Source organism: Hydra vulgaris, chromosome 11, assembly GCF_038396675.1.
Source record: "Hydra vulgaris chromosome 11, alternate assembly HydraT2T_AEP".
In the NCBI taxonomy this organism is placed as follows: domain Eukaryota; kingdom Metazoa; phylum Cnidaria; class Hydrozoa; order Anthoathecata; family Hydridae; genus Hydra; species Hydra vulgaris.
Genome location: NC_088930.1, coordinates 37,299,058 through 37,319,739, shown reverse-complemented (window position 1 = coordinate 37,319,739; position 20,682 = coordinate 37,299,058). Strand labels below are relative to the sequence as shown.

At 27.2% G+C, this 20,682-nt stretch overlaps 2 protein-coding genes across 2 annotated transcripts in view; one reads left to right on the top strand and one right to left on the bottom strand.

Moving 5' to 3' along the window:
- Positions 1 to 481: 481 nt before the first annotated feature.
- On the bottom strand, positions 482 to 10,521 carry LOC100200770 (ADP-ribosylation factor 1-like 2). Its single transcript, XM_065810976.1, has 4 exons — positions 10,200 to 10,521; positions 4,019 to 4,129; positions 1,190 to 1,314; positions 482 to 1,071 (listed from the first exon to the last, which is right to left on the bottom strand). Exons 1-4 carry the CDS (start codon positions 10,342 to 10,344, stop codon positions 907 to 909), a joined length of 546 nt encoding a protein of 181 aa, XP_065667048.1. The 5' UTR covers positions 10,345 to 10,521; the 3' UTR covers positions 482 to 906.
- A 754-nt stretch (positions 10,522 to 11,275) lies between these two features.
- Positions 11,276 to 20,682, top strand: part of LOC100207951 (uncharacterized protein PF3D7_1120600) — a 31,363-nt gene continuing 21,956 nt past the window's right edge. The window contains exons 1-4 of the mRNA XM_065810975.1: positions 11,276 to 11,554; positions 11,631 to 11,740; positions 11,973 to 12,059; positions 19,869 to 19,928. Of these exons, the coding sequence (XP_065667047.1) occupies positions 11,645 to 11,740; positions 11,973 to 12,059; positions 19,869 to 19,928 (243 nt within the window). The 5' untranslated portion in view covers positions 11,276 to 11,554; positions 11,631 to 11,644. The remainder of the gene's footprint in view (positions 11,555 to 11,630; positions 11,741 to 11,972; positions 12,060 to 19,868; positions 19,929 to 20,682) is intronic.

Genomic DNA, 20,682 nt, shown 5'->3' with positions numbered 1-20,682 from the left:
GCAAAGACTGGCATAAGTGCGCCGAAAGAATTTGCAAACATTGGCATAAGTGCGAATCAATTGTAAAAACTGGCATAAGTGCGCCGAAACAATTCGCAAACAGTAGAAGTAGAAATGGAGTAAAAATTTCACCCCCCTTGCATTAAGGGCTCGAGAGTAAATCTAAATAATTATATTCACATTTTGCCGATAGACAAGATAGGCCTTACATGGCTTAATGCAATGCAGGTTGTTTTTAACATTACTATGCATTTAAAATAGCAAATAATTATAAAATATAAATAATCGTTTAAATACGCATATTACATAATTAATTATAAGGAAATAATTAGGTTTTAAAGCAAATGACCGACTTCGAAATATAATACTTTATTTTCTCACAACATCAAGTGAAAATCTAACCAAACCATCATAGTAAACCAAATAAACGCGACGTTTATTAATTTTTGAAGTCGGTAACAAGAATTAAAACGGGATAATATTTTGAAAAAAAAAATTATTTATTCTTTGTGGATGCAGTTCATACAAATTAGTCAATAAGTTGATTGAAACACACAATACCAAATAATTTTTTTTTGTTCGGCTAATTATATCACATACTCCAAAAACAAAAATTGAGCACAATTTTAAAAATAGGTTTGCAAAACAAAAATAATTTTCAAGGTAAAAAACAAACAAACAATTGCAATTTAGTGAGATAATCGCTATCGCTTGCAACTGAAAGCAGACGCCGTCATAAATCAGTGAAAATTTTCACCGTAATTTGTGTATATCAAAAATAAAGAAAAAAAATAACTTATATATTCCAACAACGCACAACTGATAATTTGGTCGCAAACACTCGAAATCACGGCTCTGAATCGAGTAACAGAGATATTATTGATTCAAGAAATAGACGAAGTTTTATTAGTTTTTCTTTTTCTTCAGCTCGTTGGAAAGCCAGTCTAAACCTTCATATAACCCATCACCACTAGTTGCACAAGTTGCTTGAATATACCAACTCCTGTTACGAATGTTGTGTAATCCTAATTTATCTGTAACTTCAGCTGCATTCATAGCGTTTGGTAAATCCTACAAACATTTTTTCATAAAAATAAACATTTAATCAAAAATAATACAATCATTAGCTATAAGTGATAATATAGATAATAAATGCGTGTACCATACACACACAAAAATTAAAACAAACCTGTTTATTTGCAAAAACAAGAAGAACGGCATCACGCAACTCGTCTTCGTTAAGCATTCTATTTAATTCTTCTCTGCCCTCACCAACACGCTCTCTATCATTTGAATCCACAACAAAAATCAGACCTAAATCGAAATTAGTTGGTGTTAGCTTTTACAAATTTAAGAGTTAATAATTTAATTTCATCAGGTTTTCAAAAAAGAGAAGATTAACTTTTTTATGACTAATTCACCAACCCATGACAAGAGGAAACAATAAGTATCAATTATAGAGAAGTTATCATTTAACTTCTTATTCTAAAATTTTAAAATTGCTAGGAGGCTGTGCAAGGAAATGGTAAAAAATTAGTTCTTTAAATTTATTTTTATTTAAAAACTAGATAAATTATAGATCATCCAGACCATTTTTGAAAATCCGGAAAATTGCTTGGGTAAAAAATCCAGAATATATTTTCCTCTTGATTTTGCTTAGAGCTGAGTTGATTTTAACTTTTTTTTCTTCAAACTTTTCTCAATTTAGTATGAGTGCTGAGTGAAAAAGCTTAAAAAAGAAATATATTACAAAAATATATACCTAAACTTGTATGTATGGATAACGTTTTGTATGTCCAGAAAAACTAAAAATTGAGAAAAGTATCCGGAATTCCGGATATTTTTCTAATATCTGGAAAAAGATAATCCCTGATAAATAAAACCAGAATGCATACTAAAACATCAATATATACTATTATGAAAACTATAATTATGACCAGGAGTAGTTTTCATTTTTAGGTTAGCAACAGCAACCCTCATTTACATAACTATTAATAGCACCAAAAAATCAAATGCTAACACAATACAAAGTGTCATTTTATTTGTTTATATAACCTGAGGCTACATAAGACTATACTGTCGAGCAGCGAAAAGATGATTAGACTTTCTGATTTTAAACAGACCATATTAGTTTAAATCAAATCAACTTAGAACAAACACTCAAATAAATCAATTGGCCATGATTCCTTTAAAGGAACTAGACTGCATAAAACCAAAAGCAATTGTGGATGAAATCTTTACTAACACTTTTCAATTAGTCTAACATGCTGGTTTATATAGCAATTTAAAACATAACTTTTTAATTAACAATTTAAAAATTAATAATTTTGGTCTTACATTAGGGCTAATTATTAACAAAATTGCAGGTAACAAGTGCTGTGAAAATAAAACCACATGTTGTGAAACTATACCAGGGTAATTCACAGAAGTCAGTAAGAAAATATATTTGGAGATATTATGAAACCCAAAAAGCAAAAATACATAAAAATAAAGAATTTTAATATTAAATTCTTTATTTTTATGTAATTTTGTGCTTAATGCTAACAACTAATATTACCATTTTTTAATTAAAATTTTAACAACTAATATTAACATCTTTTAATTAAAAGTTGTTAGCATTAACTAAAAGTCATAAGTATTAACTATCACTATATAGCATGTAAGTCTTTGTTACATTTAAGAAACTTCAAAGTTTCAAGCAATGAGTAAGACATACAAGCTCTATGAGGGCGCGTTATCAATCCACTGTGACAAAAGATAGGCAGATAGTTGACGTTGCAGGGACACAGAAATACTTGGGAAATATACACTTTTAATTTTCGAATATTGTTTCAGTGTAAAGTTTTTTTAACGAAAACTCTTTTTGACTAAATTCTAGTGATTTATTCGTTCTAGATAATGTCAAAACATTTTTGTTTGTAAAACATGATTTTTTCTATAATTTGCAAAAAGGTTTTTTTTTGTTGGTAGGCTTTTGAACTGAGGTGTAACATTAATTTTAGTAGATATCAAAATGATTTCTGGTGTTGTTCTTGAGCAAATCTATGATAGCTTAGTGACCAAACAATCAAAAAAGGATAACTAATTAAAATTAAACTAATTAAAAATAAATTTAACTATTGCTTATTGGTTTTAAGTTGGATTTTATAAAAAAAAATCATTAAAACACTCTATTAAATATACTTTATTAACAACTTTTTTGGAACAGATTTAAATATGTTGAATAAAAACAGTATAAATAAATTAAAAAAAAAAATAACTTTATAATAAATCATAACTTAAATATAATAAAAACTATTTTAATTTTAAAGAAAACCTTTAAAATTCTGCTTTGATTTTAAGAAAAATTCATGTTTAAATCTTTTTTAAATTTTGAAATGCTCTAACTAATGAAAAACATCAAAACAAATCATGTGACTTAATATATAATAGATGTTATAAATTCCTGTTAACCAATTGTCTGATTATTGTTTTAAAATGGCTAGTCAAAATTGGCAATTTAAACTGTGACATAAAACACAAAATTAAGTTCTAAAGCTTTCAAGTAAACAAAAATAACTCTTGTAAACAAAATCAACTGTAGTTAAATTTTTAAAATGCAAACACAAAAATTATTAGGACAACTTAATTTGAGTACGAAGTTATGTAGCAAAAACATTTTGTCTTTGTCTACCTCGAATTAACAAAATGCAACATTGAAAAAATAGAGATTAAAATACTTAAAGGTAAGCATGGAATTTTATCTCTTGAAGAAATAATTTTATTAAAATTCCCCTCAAAAGATTTCTCCTAAAGGAATTTAAATTTAAAGACTAATCAGGCATCCTAAACACACAGCCAAAAAATCGCAGAAAAAGAGAATGCAAACCTTCTGCACATTATGCTCATAATGTCTCCTGTCTCATTGGATTGAGAGAGGTTTGTAATCAAAATTAAAAATTATTATCATCAAACACTTTAAAATATAATTTTCCAAACAAATAATTAAAAAAAAAAAAAAAAAAAGATGATTTTATACCTTGAGTGTTTTGAAAGTAGTGCCTCCATAAGGGTCTAATTTTATCTTGGCCACCAACATCCCACACAGTAAAACTAATATTTTTGTACTCAACTGTTTCAACATTGAAACCTGAAAAAAAATTTTATAGAATAGTAACATCAATAACTAAACTATTTATAGAAGTTGAAAATTAAAATTTTTATGTTTACGTTTTAAACCAATCAAAACAATCACATAAAAAGCTAATAACTTTAATACAACGCAATTCGATAACAAAGACCTATTTTCAGAAATAATTTATGGATCAGACTTTTAAAACAAGAACAATATTATTGCACTACAAAAAATCCATCATAAACATATATCAGAGATGTAGGTCTCGAGACGCCTCGAGACTCATATTTAACTGTCTTGGTCTTAGTCTTGAAAGCCTAGAGTATTGGTCTTGGTCTCGCATTACCCCTTACATATGCGAGCATGAGTTTTATTGCGTTGGACTTCTTAGAACCTAAGTCTTGATCCCTGTCTTGTCAAAATTTTAAAAGCCTTGGTCTTGAGCCCAAATGTTTTGGTCTTAGTCTTAACTACATCTCTGATATATATACATATATATTTTTTTGCGCTTAAGCCTTCAAGTCGATAAGACATGTTTTTGTTTAAGTGTAAGTTTTCTGGGATTTTAATTTTTTTTTCGTATTCTTTTTATTTCTTTTTCCACTTATTTTTTATTTCTTATTATATTTCTTTCCATGCTATTGCTTCATCTTACTAGCTTATTAATTATTTTTCTACTTTCAAAATTATAGTATTATTTTAACTCTATTCAACACATCTAAAACACAGTTTTTGTTGTAATTGCATACCAATATTTATATATACCTATACTTATATTTTATCATATATACTTTATTTATATATTATTATAAAAATAGTTATAACCATGGTTTTATTTATGCTTCAGTTCATATTCTTACAGAGTATTAAAGTTTTTTTTTTAAATCTTTTATCAGTTTTGTGAACTTTCTTCTCTCATAGTTTTTAACTTATTGCTAACAACAGTGTGCACCTGATATTTTCTAATCTCTTTTTTTTTGTGCTTTTGGCAAAATTCAAAACTTATTTATTAATTAATAAATATATTTGCGGAAAATTTATAATCATTTTATTTGTAATAAATTTAATTATATCTACGAAAGAAATATATATAATTTCTATATATACATTTACAAATTTATATATATATGTGCATATATATACTTTATTAATATTTTTCTGCTGTTAATTATGTCCACAAAAATAAAACTGGTCAAAGCCAGTTCAATGCCCATCACTGGTCTATATGAACCTGAAGGATTCTCAAACACAGGACCCGGTAAAACAGAGCAACTAGAATATATAACGTATGCAGAAATTCTAGCTGTAAAAGCATGCATTGTAACTTACGAAAAAAAAGTCTTTAACTTAGAAGCAGAAAACAAAACCTTACAAAAATCTCTTAGCAAACTAAAAAAACTTCAACAGAAATCATTCTCATCACTCTTCAGCAGCAAATCTAATGAAAGTAAAAATTATCAGAATCTTTTTTCAAATAAAGTAGCACTTGAGTAGAAACTAGGGGTGGTAAACGATTACCGATTAATCGATTAAAAACCATTAATCATTAATCGATTAATTAACAAACGATTAATTTTCTTTTTAATATAACAACTTTGCGTTTTTGTGTTTCAAAGATTTTTACGAACATTTACAAGCGTTTTTTTAACAAACAAGACTTGTGTTGACTTGTATGTTGATATGCCTTTATTTTCCGGCATCCGGTCAATTATTATTGTAAACAAACAAAAACAATGCTTTTTTCATAGTGCCGTTTCTTAACCACCATTTACAATGTTGTTTGGAAAAAACCGCTCTGATGTTTGGAAACACTTTTTATTGGAAAATAAAAGCAAATCAACATACAAGTGCAAACATTGTTCAGTTGAACTTAAATTCCATTCATCAACTTAAAGTTTCTTGTATCATTTAGAGCTCAAACATAAAATATATTTGACAAAAGTTATTTCAGAGAAGTCTAAAAATATACAGCCAAGTATTGCTACTTATTGTAATAATATAGGTAGCAAAGCTGAAGAGGTATTAGCTCGTTTAACTGCTGTTGATCGTATCCCTTTTGCAACTTTGGCCAATAGCAAAGATATTAAAAATGGCTGGAAAGCTCAAGGACTTAAAATCCCTGATGATCGACATACTATAAATACAATTGTTATGAACTAAGCAAACTCAATTAAGTTAAAAGTTGTTCAAGAGCTTCAGCAAAAAAAATTAAAAGGAGAAAGGTTTTTAATTTCTCTTGATGAGTGGACTTCTGGTAAAACTAGAAGGTATTTATGTCTCAATGTACATTGTTCAGACAAATGTCACTATGGTCTTGGAATGATTAGAATAAATGGTTCGTTACCTTCAGAAAGAGCTGTTAATATTGTTAATGATGAAAACAACACTGAAGAATAACACTGAAGTTTAATGAGGACTATGGCATTATCATATCGAAGGTTCGTAAAATAGTCAAACTTTTCAGAAAATCTCCACTTAAAAACGATTCCCTTTAAAGTATTTGTAGAACAGATTTAGGAAAAGAACTAAAGCCTATTTTGGATTCTAAAACAAGATGGAATTCGCTAATAAGTATGTTTAAACGATTCTTAAAATTAAAAAATGTTATTGCAAAGGCTCTTGTTGATATATCTAGAACAGATTTAATTTTAAAAGAAGAAGAAATAAAACACATTTCTGATATTGTTCAGGCTCTACATGTTGTAGAGTTAAGTGTTATAGAACTAGGGAATAGTTACTGATCTGATAAAATCTGATAAAATTATTTTGTTTTTACTACAAAATCTTAAAAAACAAAATACTAACATTGGTCAAAAATTATTTACTGTTGTCTCGAAGAGAATTGTTGAATAAAGAAATTGTAATATTGCTGGTTTACTGTGCTTTTTACATAACCCAGCTGACTATAAATCAGACTCAGAATTTCCAGATAATCTTTTGAAATACCCACATAAAAATAAAATTGCTAAAACTGCTAGAGAAATATACCTACGTTTATTTCTACATGAGGAAGTAGAAGCAGCATATCAGTCTGAGTTAGAGTACACTTGTAATGAAGAACCATTAAGAAAAAAAACTAAAGGTGAAGAATTAGCAGAAATAATAGCTAATACAGCTTCAGCAGCAGGAAAAACTAAAGGGATAACTTTTAAATCTTCCACTCGAGAAATTTTGACATGCATTAAATGTGAAATTGCAGTTCTCAAAAGCACTGGAAACAAGCCAAGTTCTTTAGAAAAGATTTATAATGCCATGCTAAGTCTTCCCCCATCTTCTATAGAAGCAGAAAGAAGTTTTAGTGCAGCTGGTTTATTTGTTACTAATTTAAGAACTAGCTTAAACAATGATACTGTTATTAATTTATGTTTTTTAAAATCATATCTGATTAAAAGAGAAAATCATAAAAAATATAAATTACTTTTTATTAAGTTATAAACACATTTTTTCTAAAATTAATCGATTAATTTTTCGAAATTTAATCGTTGATTGATTAATGTAAAATACCAATTAATCTACCAGCCCTAGTAGAAACAAAGACAACAAAAAGAATCATGTGTTATAGTGGTGGGACTAGATGCCTCAGACAATTATGACAAAAATAAGCAGGCAGCCAAGAATTTCTTTAAAGCTGTTGGTATCAACACCTCAATTATCACGAGTCAGAGGTTTTAATCATAAAAAACCCAACACAGAACTCAGAAAAAGCAAGCTCATGCAGGTCACAGTCAAAGACTCTGAATCACATGCCCTAGGTCTTATTGAAGACCGAACGGAGGCAGAACAACATGAATTCAACAAACTGGTTCGCAAAAAAAAGTAAGAGCAAAATGATGAACTCCCATAATTAAAGCTGCTCGACTCGCCATTTCTTTTCATCATCCATCGATGCCTTAACTGCGTTAAGCCAATTAACGCACAAGAGCCAGCTGCTCATTTAAGATCAATCTTTGTCAACATCAAGAACGTTGCAAAATCACTAATGCCTCAAAATCAAAAATCACAACAAATATCTTTGATGAAAGTTCATCCCCACCCCAGCTAGAACAAACCCTGAATCAGCCTTAACAATCTTAACCGGTGCAACCATCAAGCTTCGATGTTAAAAGAAAACGGCCAGCTCGACCATCACCATCAATCAGGCACTTTACTGTCATATCTTACCAGCCTATATTATCAAAAACTTGTAAAGGTTTTCAGTTACATCAATTTTTGGGCAATTAACCTATGCTCACTAAATCAAATGAAAATTGACAAGCTGAAAGCCAGAATACAATCAACCACCAGGCATAACCACCCTCATCTTATTTTTCTTGCTGAGACATTGCTTACTGAGGCTTCAGATACTGCTATTGCAGGGTATAACATTTTTTCACGAAACAGGGTCAGAAAGATAGGAGGTGGCATAGCTATCTACGTATTAAATGATCTTAAATGCACGCTAACAAATATTAAACAACTTAACAAAAATACCATTGAACAGCTGTGGATAAAGCTCAAGCTCGAAAAAGAATCACTCCATTTAAGGCGTATTTACCGATCACCTGTTAAAGATAAACTAGCACTCGAGAAATTACCAAATCAATTTAGACTGCTACAGAGGCCCTGAAAACAATCGGATGCAACTCCTTATTACTCCATGGTGACTTTAGTTTTAGGTACATTAGCTATAAAAGTATTAATGTCGGAAAAATAAATATCATTTTAAAAAGTTCCATGCCTTTTTCATAACTTTCAATGAGAATTTAGGAATTCCATGACTTTTTCCATGATCAAACAAAATTCCATGACTTTTTCAATGATCAAACAAAATTCCATGACATTTCCATGACCACCCTGATATACATAGAAATATATACCAGGTACGCAGAAATTGCAGAAATTTACAGATTTTTGCAATACTGTTTTAAATTTAAAAAATTAGATTTAGATATCTAACAGTAGATTTAAACACTTGCAATGAAAAGTGTAAGTAAAAACTCTTTAAAGTCCCTTATTAGAGTTATGTACGAGGCAGTTAGCCCATATTAAATGCAATATGAGAGCTATATATAAAATTTTAAATGTGAGTTGTAGATAAATATGAATTTATTACTTATATTGTTTTAATTTTATTTAAAGATTTTGACTTTTATAACAGTTTTTATTGTAATAATATATGACTAATATGGCTTATGTTTATATTTCCTAAAATTTCATTTGGCATTTTTGAGATTGAAATATTAGTTGTTTATATAAACATTAGTGATTGTTCCTAAAAAATGTGCAATAATAAAACAAAAAAAAAAGAAATATATAAAAAAAAAATTAATATAACAAAGATCAAAAACACCTTGGTTACCATTCATAGACATATATACATATTTACGAAAGTAAATTTTATAAACTTTAAAATTAATTAATAACCTTCCTACGCTTTAATAAATTTGAGAAAAGCAAAATGAATTTAAAAAAAATGAACGATGTCTATAAAAATAAAACTTGTCAAACTTGAATAAACAACAACAATAGGTTGGCTTTTGTCAAATGCTGACGTGAATTTTGCAGGCTGTATGTGTGTGTATATATATGTGTGTGTGTGTGTGTGTGTATATATATATATATATATATATATATATACACCTAGGTAATACTCAAATATTCAAAATCTTAAAACTACTCAGGATCTATAAGCGCAACTCCATTTTTATGTCATTTTCACTAATTATATTATTAATATTCAAGACTAAAAGAAAAACAACTGGAAAATGTCATTTGTTTTGAAAAAAAGAAATGAACATACATTAAAACATTGGGAGGGGGAGGGGGGACGTAATGCCTATTGTATTTTTTATTAAAATTGCTCTAACTTGTTTACATTAAAAAACTTAATTCGAAATTCGCATATTGAGGTTATTTTAATTATCTAAACTTTCATTTTAAAATTATACTTGTTTAACTATAAGTAAAGACTCATAACAACACTTTATATTTAATTATTATTCCAACATGAAAATGCTAGCTTTATGTTTACAAACAATTTTATACTACGATATTACTAATATCTTGAAAATTGCTTTAAAAATAGAAGAATAAAACAGCTACGTACCTATCGTTGGAATAGTGGTAACAATTTCTCCAAGTTTTAATTTATATAAAATAGTGGTTTTTCCTGCCGCGTCCAACCCTACCATTAAAATTCTCATTTCTTTCCTCCCAAATAAACTTTTGAAAAGAGATTGAAACGCACCCATGATTTAATATAATTTTATAGTGGATCAGTAATGTAATTCAGGGTTTCTCAATAAGGGAAATATAACTAAACCCAATAATCATAAGAAGCGTTTCCACTTCAAACACTCCTGTATAAATCCACGTATAAAATAAAAGAATGATCAAGTCTAGCGCGCAATGCATTATCTATTTTCGATGAAAAAAAAAAATCTATCTTCACCCGAGGCGTTCGTTAAAATCAAAATCAAATAAACAGTGACCCGTTTTCTATTTAATGAAAATAAAATAACGGCTTCGGACACCGCTCAGTAGCATTCAGTAACAAACATTAAATGTAATGAAAACTCAGTATACTACGTTTACGTTTTCTAGGTCTATTAAAAAAATTTTCAACGCACTATGTTGAACATTTACTCTACATGATTTTACAAATTTTTAATTAGTTTATTCAGTAGTCTTTAGATTCATATGAACTATAAGCAGATTCATAGTGAAATAAAATATTATATTAGTGATATAATATGCAATGTTGGTTTTAAAACATTTTATAGATTTTTTATCTATACTAGGGCTCCGTAAGTATTCTTTAAAAAAATTTCATATAAAATTATCAGATTTCTTCATCATTGCAAGGTTTGCGTTAATTTTTCTTTACCCCTTAGGTATGCGCCTTTAGTTTCACATCCTCCCCTTAAAAAAAGTAGATAAATCTAAAGCTTTTTTCAAAAAATAATGTTAATTATATAATTTTAACATCCAGTTTGTTCTTAGACTAAAGTTACATATCGTTGATTTTGCAAGAGCTTAAAAACTTGTTTAAATAGTAGAAAAATATGAATATATATGCGTATATATAATATATAATATTAAAAAAAAAATTCAACTAAAGTCTTGATATGGCAATTAGCAATTTAAGTAATTTTTCTTCATATATTTATCCAAATGGAAACCATTCTACAGGTGTGGCTCTTTCATCACCACCGTAATCAAATATGAAAAACTCCGTCCGTCTTAATGGCGGATAGTAACATCATTTAGTATATTCTCGACAAAAATTATTTATGGAATTTGCTTTATTCTAAATCATATAATCTAAAATAAGAATCATACTAAAGATGTGATGTTATTACTTTCTAAGTATATAAAGAAACCATATTACTTTCCAAAGAATAATATATATCCCTGAAAGTTTGTTTCCGGCATAAGATAAAAATTGCTAGCCGTAAAAAGGTATGTTTACCACAATTGATATAAATATGGAAAAATAGATGGTGTCTCTACAATGTTTCCCTTGTATTTTATATAGAAAGATTGTCACTAATGGCTTCTTCGTCTGCTGTTGGAAGAAGGAGGGGCATTGTTAATCAGTTGAGTACTGAAGAACAAGGATTTAATTTAAATGATATTGCTCGAGAGGTAAATGGCCATAAAATGTAACAAATTATAAGATTATTCAAATGCAGTAATATACTTCCAAGTTCATCAAGCACTTCAAATATACCAATTTATCTAACAAATTTTAAACAGTTCTTTTCAATTTTCACTAATTTGGTGACTTTAGATATATTGTAATATATTGTTACTGATAAGAAGTGAAACAACTAATTTTTAAAAACTAATATAACTTTCTTGAACCATCATATTTAAGGCTGAAGCTCGTCTTGCTGCAAAGCGTGCTGCAAGAGCAGAAGCAAGAAGTATCAGAATGAATGAGCTTGAAAAGATGCAGAAAGAGGTCAGTATATAAATAACATTTCTTTAGGAATTTGAAACTTGATTTTAAAAATTCTTAAACTTTTTCAGGCAAGAATATGCAATATATTATGCACTATAATTATACACAAACAAAAATAATAAAATTCTTTAATTTGTTTCTATACTTATATGTAAAATATAAGTAACCAATATTGATAAACCTTATTTTATTATACATAAAAAATATATATTATACAGTTATAAAATATAATATTATAGTTATAAAATGTACGGCTAACAATAGAGAAACAGAAAGAAAGGATATCTTTAAATTATTGAGTGATTGCTTATTGTTCTACTTGTTGGTAATCAATTATTATTTAAACCTCTAAAATAAATTAGCAAAACAGAAAAAGTTAAATGTCAATTTTGCCATAAGTTTATGTCTAAAAATTGAACTTGAACAAGGAAGCAGGTTAAAAAATTTTGCAAGTGTCCTATACTATATAGTACTATATGAAAATGTCTAGATAAATAAGTCATATAATAAGAAAAAAAAAATGCAGATAAAAAAGTAAACTATGAATAAATAAATTACGAATCATCAGATGAAGGTGGTCTGGGAAACTCAGTAAATTAAAATAATTCAAAATTTTTAAATTTTTTTGTGAAATTAAGTTCAGTATGGGTTTTTTTTTATAAGGGCCTACTAGCGATATATTTTTTTTTGACAAATATGACAAACAAACAATGTAAGACTATTTTACTACACGATATACAAATGCTCAAAGAAATAAATAATCTTGATAGATAACTAATTTATTTTAGCATTTGAAGTCTGATATTAAATTGGTATGATATTATATACTAATATATTTATATTATCAAAATTAAAATGAAAAAAAACTATTCCAAAATTTATGCCAAAAAAAAACTTAAAAATTGTTTCAAAAAAGCAGAAAAACACCAAATAAAAACAAAAAGCACCAGAAAAAATAAAAAAATGCCAAAGGAAAAAAACATTTTTTTGCAACTCTAGTTGTGGACAAATGGATTTTAAGACAGTATATTCCTTTTTCAATCCAACCTAAAATAAGTTACACCAACATTTTCACTCAGTGTAATTAGTCTCAGTTGGATAAGCTCTTGGTAATCTTTTCGTGGTTTATTTTTAAGGAAGAATCAATTCCTAAGGAATTTCAACATATTTTTTTCTGGTTTAGCCATACATATTCACCAACTACAGATTTGACTCCAATGTCAGAAGCCTCAATTGTACTGTATTGGGTAGTGTCGATGTGTTTCCATTATTCCTTGAACCAACAAAATATTCCAATCTGTGGTCCTAAAGATTGGAAAAACTAGTCAAATACTGCTAAAATAATTTTAAGAATATGATGCCTGCAGGTTAAAAAAAGTAAACGTTTTACATATATCTGCTGAATGATAGTAATTGTACCAGTGTGAACACCAGTATTTGAACTTGTTGTGTCAAAACAAAGACCTGCCAGACAATCTGGAATATCTTTCCATTTTTTCAATACTTCAACAACTGAGTTTCCCATAAGCTCACCAGTACCCATGAAAAGTTTAGGAATGGCCAATAGTTTTTTAACATTTAAACCTGATATAACAATTGGCATTCTGTCAGCCAAGTTTTGGTATGTGTCTGGTAGAATTTTACTGTCAAAATGGGCAATTATGGGGAGTAATTAGTACAAATGTTTCTTAAATGTTTTGAGCTATAGATTTTCTAATTGTTTTATGAGTTCTGTATCAGGCTATTTGTCAGTTAATGTATTTACTAAAGCCCCCGGCAGCACACTATTTCAGTATGATGTCACTCTGCTCGCTTAAATCAGCAGTATAAGATATTTATATTTTTTATAAGTATATAGATTTATATTCATACAACCCTCGGAATTAGGGTCAGCATTTGGCAATGCCGACCTTAAAGTGTTTGAGGTCGGCATAAAATTGCCAACCTTGTTCCTATGTTTTATGGTAAGACCTTTGTATCAATTTTTTTTTTTTTGCTGACCTGCTGCTGAACTCCAAAAGATTGAGTTCGGCAAATCGATCTAATTTTTCCTAATTTCGAGAGTTGTATATATACAGGCCTCGGCGGGAATAAATGTACGCAAGAGCAAAGAAAAGCTCTCATAAAACGAACAGGGTGAACCATGCATGCTGCTCCTCTAAATGGCTTCTTATGAGAGCTTTTGCTTTTTGCACAAGCTATTTGTTTAATCCCTTAAAAAGTTGCTTATTAACTACAAAATTTGATTTTATACTTGTTACAAGCAAATTTTTGTAATGTTAATATTACGTCAAGAGTATATGCATAATAAGCGTCATTTATTGTGTCGTGAAAAAAATTTTTAGACGAGCGTTGTCTTTGAGTTTTCACACTAGCTATCCATTTATTTGTTAACAACATTACCATGGCCTACTTTATTTTTATGGCTGGATATTTTGCATTTTGAAGAAAAAATAGATGGCCAGTTTTTAAAATTGTTTCAAAAACTTAATTTGTTTTGGTTATTTGTAAAACTCTTTTACTTTCTAAATTTAAAAAGTCCACAAATGTATATGAGAAATAAATTAATAAAAAGAATCTTCCTTTTAAATTTAAGAAATTAAGTAAACACTAATAAAGAAACAAGAACAGTTATATAAAATATTAAATTTTTTTTCTTTTTTCATTAAAACATAAAATAGTTATACTACATATAATTCATTAAGTTTTCTCTAATTTTTTATTTAAAAAGATTTTACATGATCAACGGCTACTTTGCTGGTAGAGATCATTCTTTTGTTATTAAGAAAATGTTGATAACAAGTCTTCCAGCAAGTTTTATCCATTTTCTCATGCATGGGACAAGAAAAGTCTGAAAAAAAGTGATAAAGACTGATCTAAGTGATAAAAGTGGTTTAACAAATATTGTAAAGCTTGTCTTGCATGTAAATTAAATTTCTTTATTTTGTTATAAGAGTAGTCAATCATAGCAAAGGATGTGCAAACTTAATCCAAAAGTGGTGGTGAAGGAATAGTGAAGGAGACCACCCCTAGAAATAATTGTTAAATAAGTATGATCAGGAGTTGAGAGGCACTTTCAAATTATCATCAAAGTTAATATTTTCTTTAACTATACTTTTGATTTTAAATATTTTTTTCAGAAATTATGACATCTTTTAAATCCACCAAAAATCTTCCACCACTCCTTTGTCTATATTGTCCAAATCTCCTTTCTAATGGGTCAACAACAATCTCTTCCTTGACGAAAGCACTGAGGCAATGGCAGAGGTGAACCTTTGTAAAATAATTTAACATGCATCTGATTGTTTACACGAATGCACTCTGTTACTTCTGAAATAGATAAAGTACTATGGCTCAATTTATAAAAAGTTACATGATCATCATACTTCAAGAATGAAAAACCATCAGGAGCAAGACTTTCAGTAATATCATCAAAGATATTAACCAAATCATTCAATAAAAACTGTTCGTATTGATTTGGCTGAAATATTCTTTTAGTTAGTGATTTTTTTATTGAATTAGAAGGTTTTATAATTTGTGATGAAAATTCTTCAGTCAAATTTGTGCAATCAAAAATAGTTGGAATAGGCTTTAGTTTTTTTATCAATCTAAAGCATTAAATTGAAGCGGAAGAATTAGTAGGTGTCTAATCTTTTCTATTTACAAATTCAATTCAATTTTTTTCAACTCTTCATTTTTTTGAAACGAAAGTACTACTGTAGATACTTCACCATAATTATGATAATTTGAATGACAATTCACAACGCAACATTTGTTAACCATCTTTTTGAACTTCCAAAGCTGCTTCCCTAAAAACACTTTACGAGAAAACTGGCCTTCTATTTTTTTCTTCATAATGCAAAATATCTGGCCGTATAAATAAAGTAGGCCATGACATTATTTATTTGATAAAAATTTTTAACAAAGTGTTATAAAAGTTTCTACTGCTTATAAAAAAATGTTTTATATTTTCTTATTGTAATAGAATTCAGGCATTTTAAGAATTATTAAGACAATTCCACAATAAAAGTGAGTAATGTATAAAATATATAATTCATTGCATAAAATAAAAATTATTATGCAATAATTTAAAGTGTAATAATTTTATATTTTATCAATATAATTTAGAGTGTAATAATTATCAGTTGGTTCAATCTAATCAAAAACGTGTGCATTTCAATCAGCGCTCTTTTTTCTTTTCTTTTTTTTTTTGTGCAACAACGGTGCCTTTTAAAAAGCATTGCAGTTTATTATGAAAATTATTTATATTATTTTATAAAAATGACTTTGTATTTTTCATTTTAGTTACCATGATAATTATACTATTGAGAGGAAAAATTATGCTTTTGCGAGTGCCATAATTTGCTCCCGTAGACTATTTTAAGGTCGGAGGCTGTATATATATATATATATATATATACAGCCTCCCATATATATATATATATATATATATATATATATATATATATATATATATATATATATATATATATATATATATATATATATATATATATATATATATATATATATATATATATATATATATAAATTATGTTAGTGTATTCTACAGAGTGCTCAATGTTCTTAAAGAACAGAGCTATATATATATATATATATATATATATATATATATATATATATATATATATATATATATATATATATATATATATATATATATATATATATATATATATTGGCAATTCCACTGTTACTTACGGGACATTTGTAATGTCATATTTTTAGATATACAAGCCTTCCCGGGAAGCCCATGCAGTTGCACTCCTTGTTTGTCCATGTTTAACATTTTTTAGACAAACTGACCACGGCAGTTTGCATCTTTTAACTTATAAAGCGTTTAAATAATTCGCAGCAAAAGCTAAACTTACCTATTCAGAAAAAAAATATACTAAAAAAGGAAACAAAATTTTAATGAAATATCAAGTTTAATAAAATAAAATAGAAAAATTATTAATTAAAACATTTATAAAAAAATTTTTATAAAATTTTTATCCAACTTTTGTTTTCTTTTTTTTAGAGTCATTGTTGAAAAAAACATTGTCTTTTATAACGATTTAACAACAATTGAGAGTTTTGATAAGCAATTTATTCACGATTCTCATCAGTCCATATAATTAAGAAACTAATTTGCTATTTATACTAAAACTATGAGAAATTTTGTTAATTTTTTTTATCTTATGTTCATTCATTTTGCGCGTCTTTTCGCTTTTAAAAATGTTTTTGCTATATTTGACGCTTTTTTTTCAAAACCTTTAATAGGAAAATAAGAAAATAAATTGTTATTTATTTGTAAAATATATTATTTTTGTAATATAAATATATAATTTTTGTAATGATGGAATAAGTTAAATAAAATAATAACATGGTTTCTTTAATAAATGTATTTACCCCATTTGATGCATGTCTAAAATTGTTTCTTTTATAATGCCCAATGTTAATACGAATTACTAGAGATAATTAGCATAATGATTGATCTGTTTAAAAAATGTATTTAAATACTTAAATAAAAATTTTAAATAGACTCCTAAACATTTCTTTAAAAAAAGTTCAGTAAAGTAACAATGCACAAGCCCACAAGCTTTTGGAGCATTGTCAATAACAGTAGTTCATCAGGAAACTATCGGGTTTGAATGCACAATTGGGATAATCCTTCAAAAAATCCAGACTGTTTCAATGGGGATATTAAAAACAACCAAATATTTTATATTTAAATATTAGTATTAATGACTTTTTATTTATTTACATGAAAAACTTTAAAAACAAAAAACAAATACTTTACTTACTAGCAATTAGTTTTCTAGCTTTCCTGTTGCATCCTGTTGTTGCATCCTGTTGTTGCATCCTGTGCATTGATAAAAAGCAGTAAAGTTTAGCAAAATACATTGGAAAAACAAATTTAAAAATTGTTCATGTTTCTAGCACAAATTATAAAGTATTTCCTTAATATACTGAATGAAAAAAGTCGAAAAAAAATTGTATATCATAAAATATTTTTATTTTCGTTATATCCTTATCTACATTTTTCCCTGACTTGTATCAATTTTGGTAGTAGAAAATAACAAACGCCCTAAAAATAAGAAAACAAAAACCATAAAGTATTCAGGTATACTATTTTTTTGACAACAATTTTCCTTTTTTGATATTCCATTTTTTTAGCTTATTTTATTTATATTTTCTATTTTGTATAGTTTTCAGTTCTTTTCTTTGTGTATTGTTGTATCTCTTTAGTTTTTTATAGCTTTATTTTCCCGTGAATTCCTAAAATGCTTACTATAATTAAGTAGTAATTATTCTGCGTAAAGTTATTCAAAAGATTGTTTTAGCTATTTATTTATATATCTTAAATCGAATTAGTTATTGTAACGATATCATTATCAATATGTAGTTTAGCTACCATTTATATAGAAAGTATGACACAAGACTTTAATTTGGAGTTAAAAACAAAAAAATAACACAAATAACAATCAAAATTTAAAATTTTTAAAAATGGCAACCCAATGATAACTTGCTTTTTATTTTTTTTATCGAAATAACTCACTTAAATGTGGAATTGCCCATATATATATATATGTATTTATATGGGCAATATATATATATATATATATATATATATATATATATATATATATATATATATATATATATATATATATAAATATATATTCTTATCTTGTAGTAGAAAGAGACTTTTATGGTAAAAAAAATCTCTTTTAACAACAATTTTCCGACTTTGACAATTAAACTAGATTTTATTGTCGTCAAAAAGTTAAAACAATTAAATTAATGTGGAAATATAAGTAAGTAATAACAATGTCTTGAAAGTTTTTTTTAATTAATAGTGTTTTTGTTTTATTAAAATATATTTTTAAAACATGCATGGAGTTTTGCTACATCGACGATCCTATAGCCTGCTGCTACATCAACTATCTTATAGCCTGCTGCTATAAGAGAGTGCTGCTAGATTAACAATCTTAGAGCCTGCTGCTACAAGGGAGTGCTGTTACATTAACTATCTTATAGCCTACTGCGAGGATGTTGAAAAAAAATCACATCGTCATAATGTTGCTTCTCTTTCTCTTTTCTATAATTACTATAATTGGCACTGCTCTAAAAAGCTAGCGTCTCTTGTGCCATCTACTAAAATTCATTCTCATGTTACCCTCATTCAATTAAGTCTCATCCTTTTATTGTGACTATTCCAAGTACTTCGAAAATTCTTATTTTTCTATTTGTTTTTCTTGAACATCAGTTCTCTGGAATTCACTTCCTCGTTCTTGTTTTCCTGGTTCATTTAATTTACTATCTTTTAAGTTGTCTGTCAATTGTTATCTTGCTCTATAAACTTCATCTTTTTTCTTTTAGTAACTTTTAACTCTAATAGTGGTTGCTTACAGCAACCACTATTAGAGTTAAAAGTTACGAAAAGAAGATTGGTGTATGTAAAAGAGTTGGTGTATGTAAAAATAAAAAAGTTGTGTTAAGGACTGATACTAGTAGTATACTAATACTAGTACTATACAAATACTAGTAGTAAGTTTAAGAAAATATTGTTATGTTATCCAAAAATTAAAAAAAAATTAATTAATTTTCTGAAGTGTCTGACTCAATAATAATTTATATCTGTAATTAGTCCTCTCCAAAAACTTCTTGGTTTTTGTGCTCAAATCTTTTCTAAAAGGTTGTAAATAAGTTATAAAAACCATGTCAAGACATGAATAATTTAGTCACTTTTGACACAGAAGATTGAGTAGAATGTATATTTTTATTCTTTTTTTATAATTTCAGGCTGATCATCATATGGACAAAGAGTATGAAAAAGATTTTGAAGATTCTCCTAAAAAACGGGTATGGATTAGTCTTATTTTATTAACAGCACACATTAAAAAAAGATACTTGCATTTGAAATTACAAAACATTATCAAAACCAACTTTAGTTGTTATCACAAAAAAGTATATTCAAAACAAACTAATCTGTCGGTTAATAAAAATTAACTGAGTCAATTTTTTTTTGTCAATTTTTTAATTTGCATTAAAATGTTTAAAACTTGCATAAAAATTCAAGTTTTATTTTTGTTGCAATATTTGAGTTTATGTTTACAAATTATAAAATTAAACAGCAATTACAGTCCTGACCTAAATTTCCTGTAAACATCAAAATCAATATGATGGTTATATATATATATATATATATATATATATATATATATATATATATATATATATATATATATATATATATATATATATATATATATATATATAAAGTTATATATTTATACCTTATATTTCTACAAATACTACCAATTTCAGGTGACTTGTCATTTGGCTAAAATGCATCTTTTTACTATAGTTGTTCCTTCATACTACAAAAACTTTTATCTTTGAAATTCTTTCCTTTCTTTATGTTTTCTGACTAATACAATTTTCAGTTTTTTTATTTGTCTTTTAACAACTTTCTATTTCTTTGACTCTTCTCTTCGACTCTGTTCTTAAAAAAACACAATATATTCAAAAGTCGAAAGAAAACATCTTTTGCGAAAAGAGTGAGGAAGTCTCACTAAATGAGGATTTATATATATATATATATATATATATATAT

What these genes read in the sequence shown, in the direction of transcription:
- LOC100200770 (XM_065810976.1), bottom strand. Translation starts at nt 10,344, where the DNA reads ATGGGTGCGTTTCAATCTCTTTTCAAAAGTTTATTTGGGAGGAAAGAA. An exon ending in TACCACTATTCCAACGATAG is followed by an intron (nt 4,130 to 10,199) that starts GTACGTAGCTGT and finishes ATTTTTTTTCAG; the next exon opens with GTTTCAATGTTGAAACAGTT. An exon ending in TTGTTTTTGCAAATAAACAG is followed by an intron (nt 1,072 to 1,189) that starts GTTTGTTTTAAT and finishes AAATGTTTGTAG; the next exon opens with GATTTACCAAACGCTATGAA.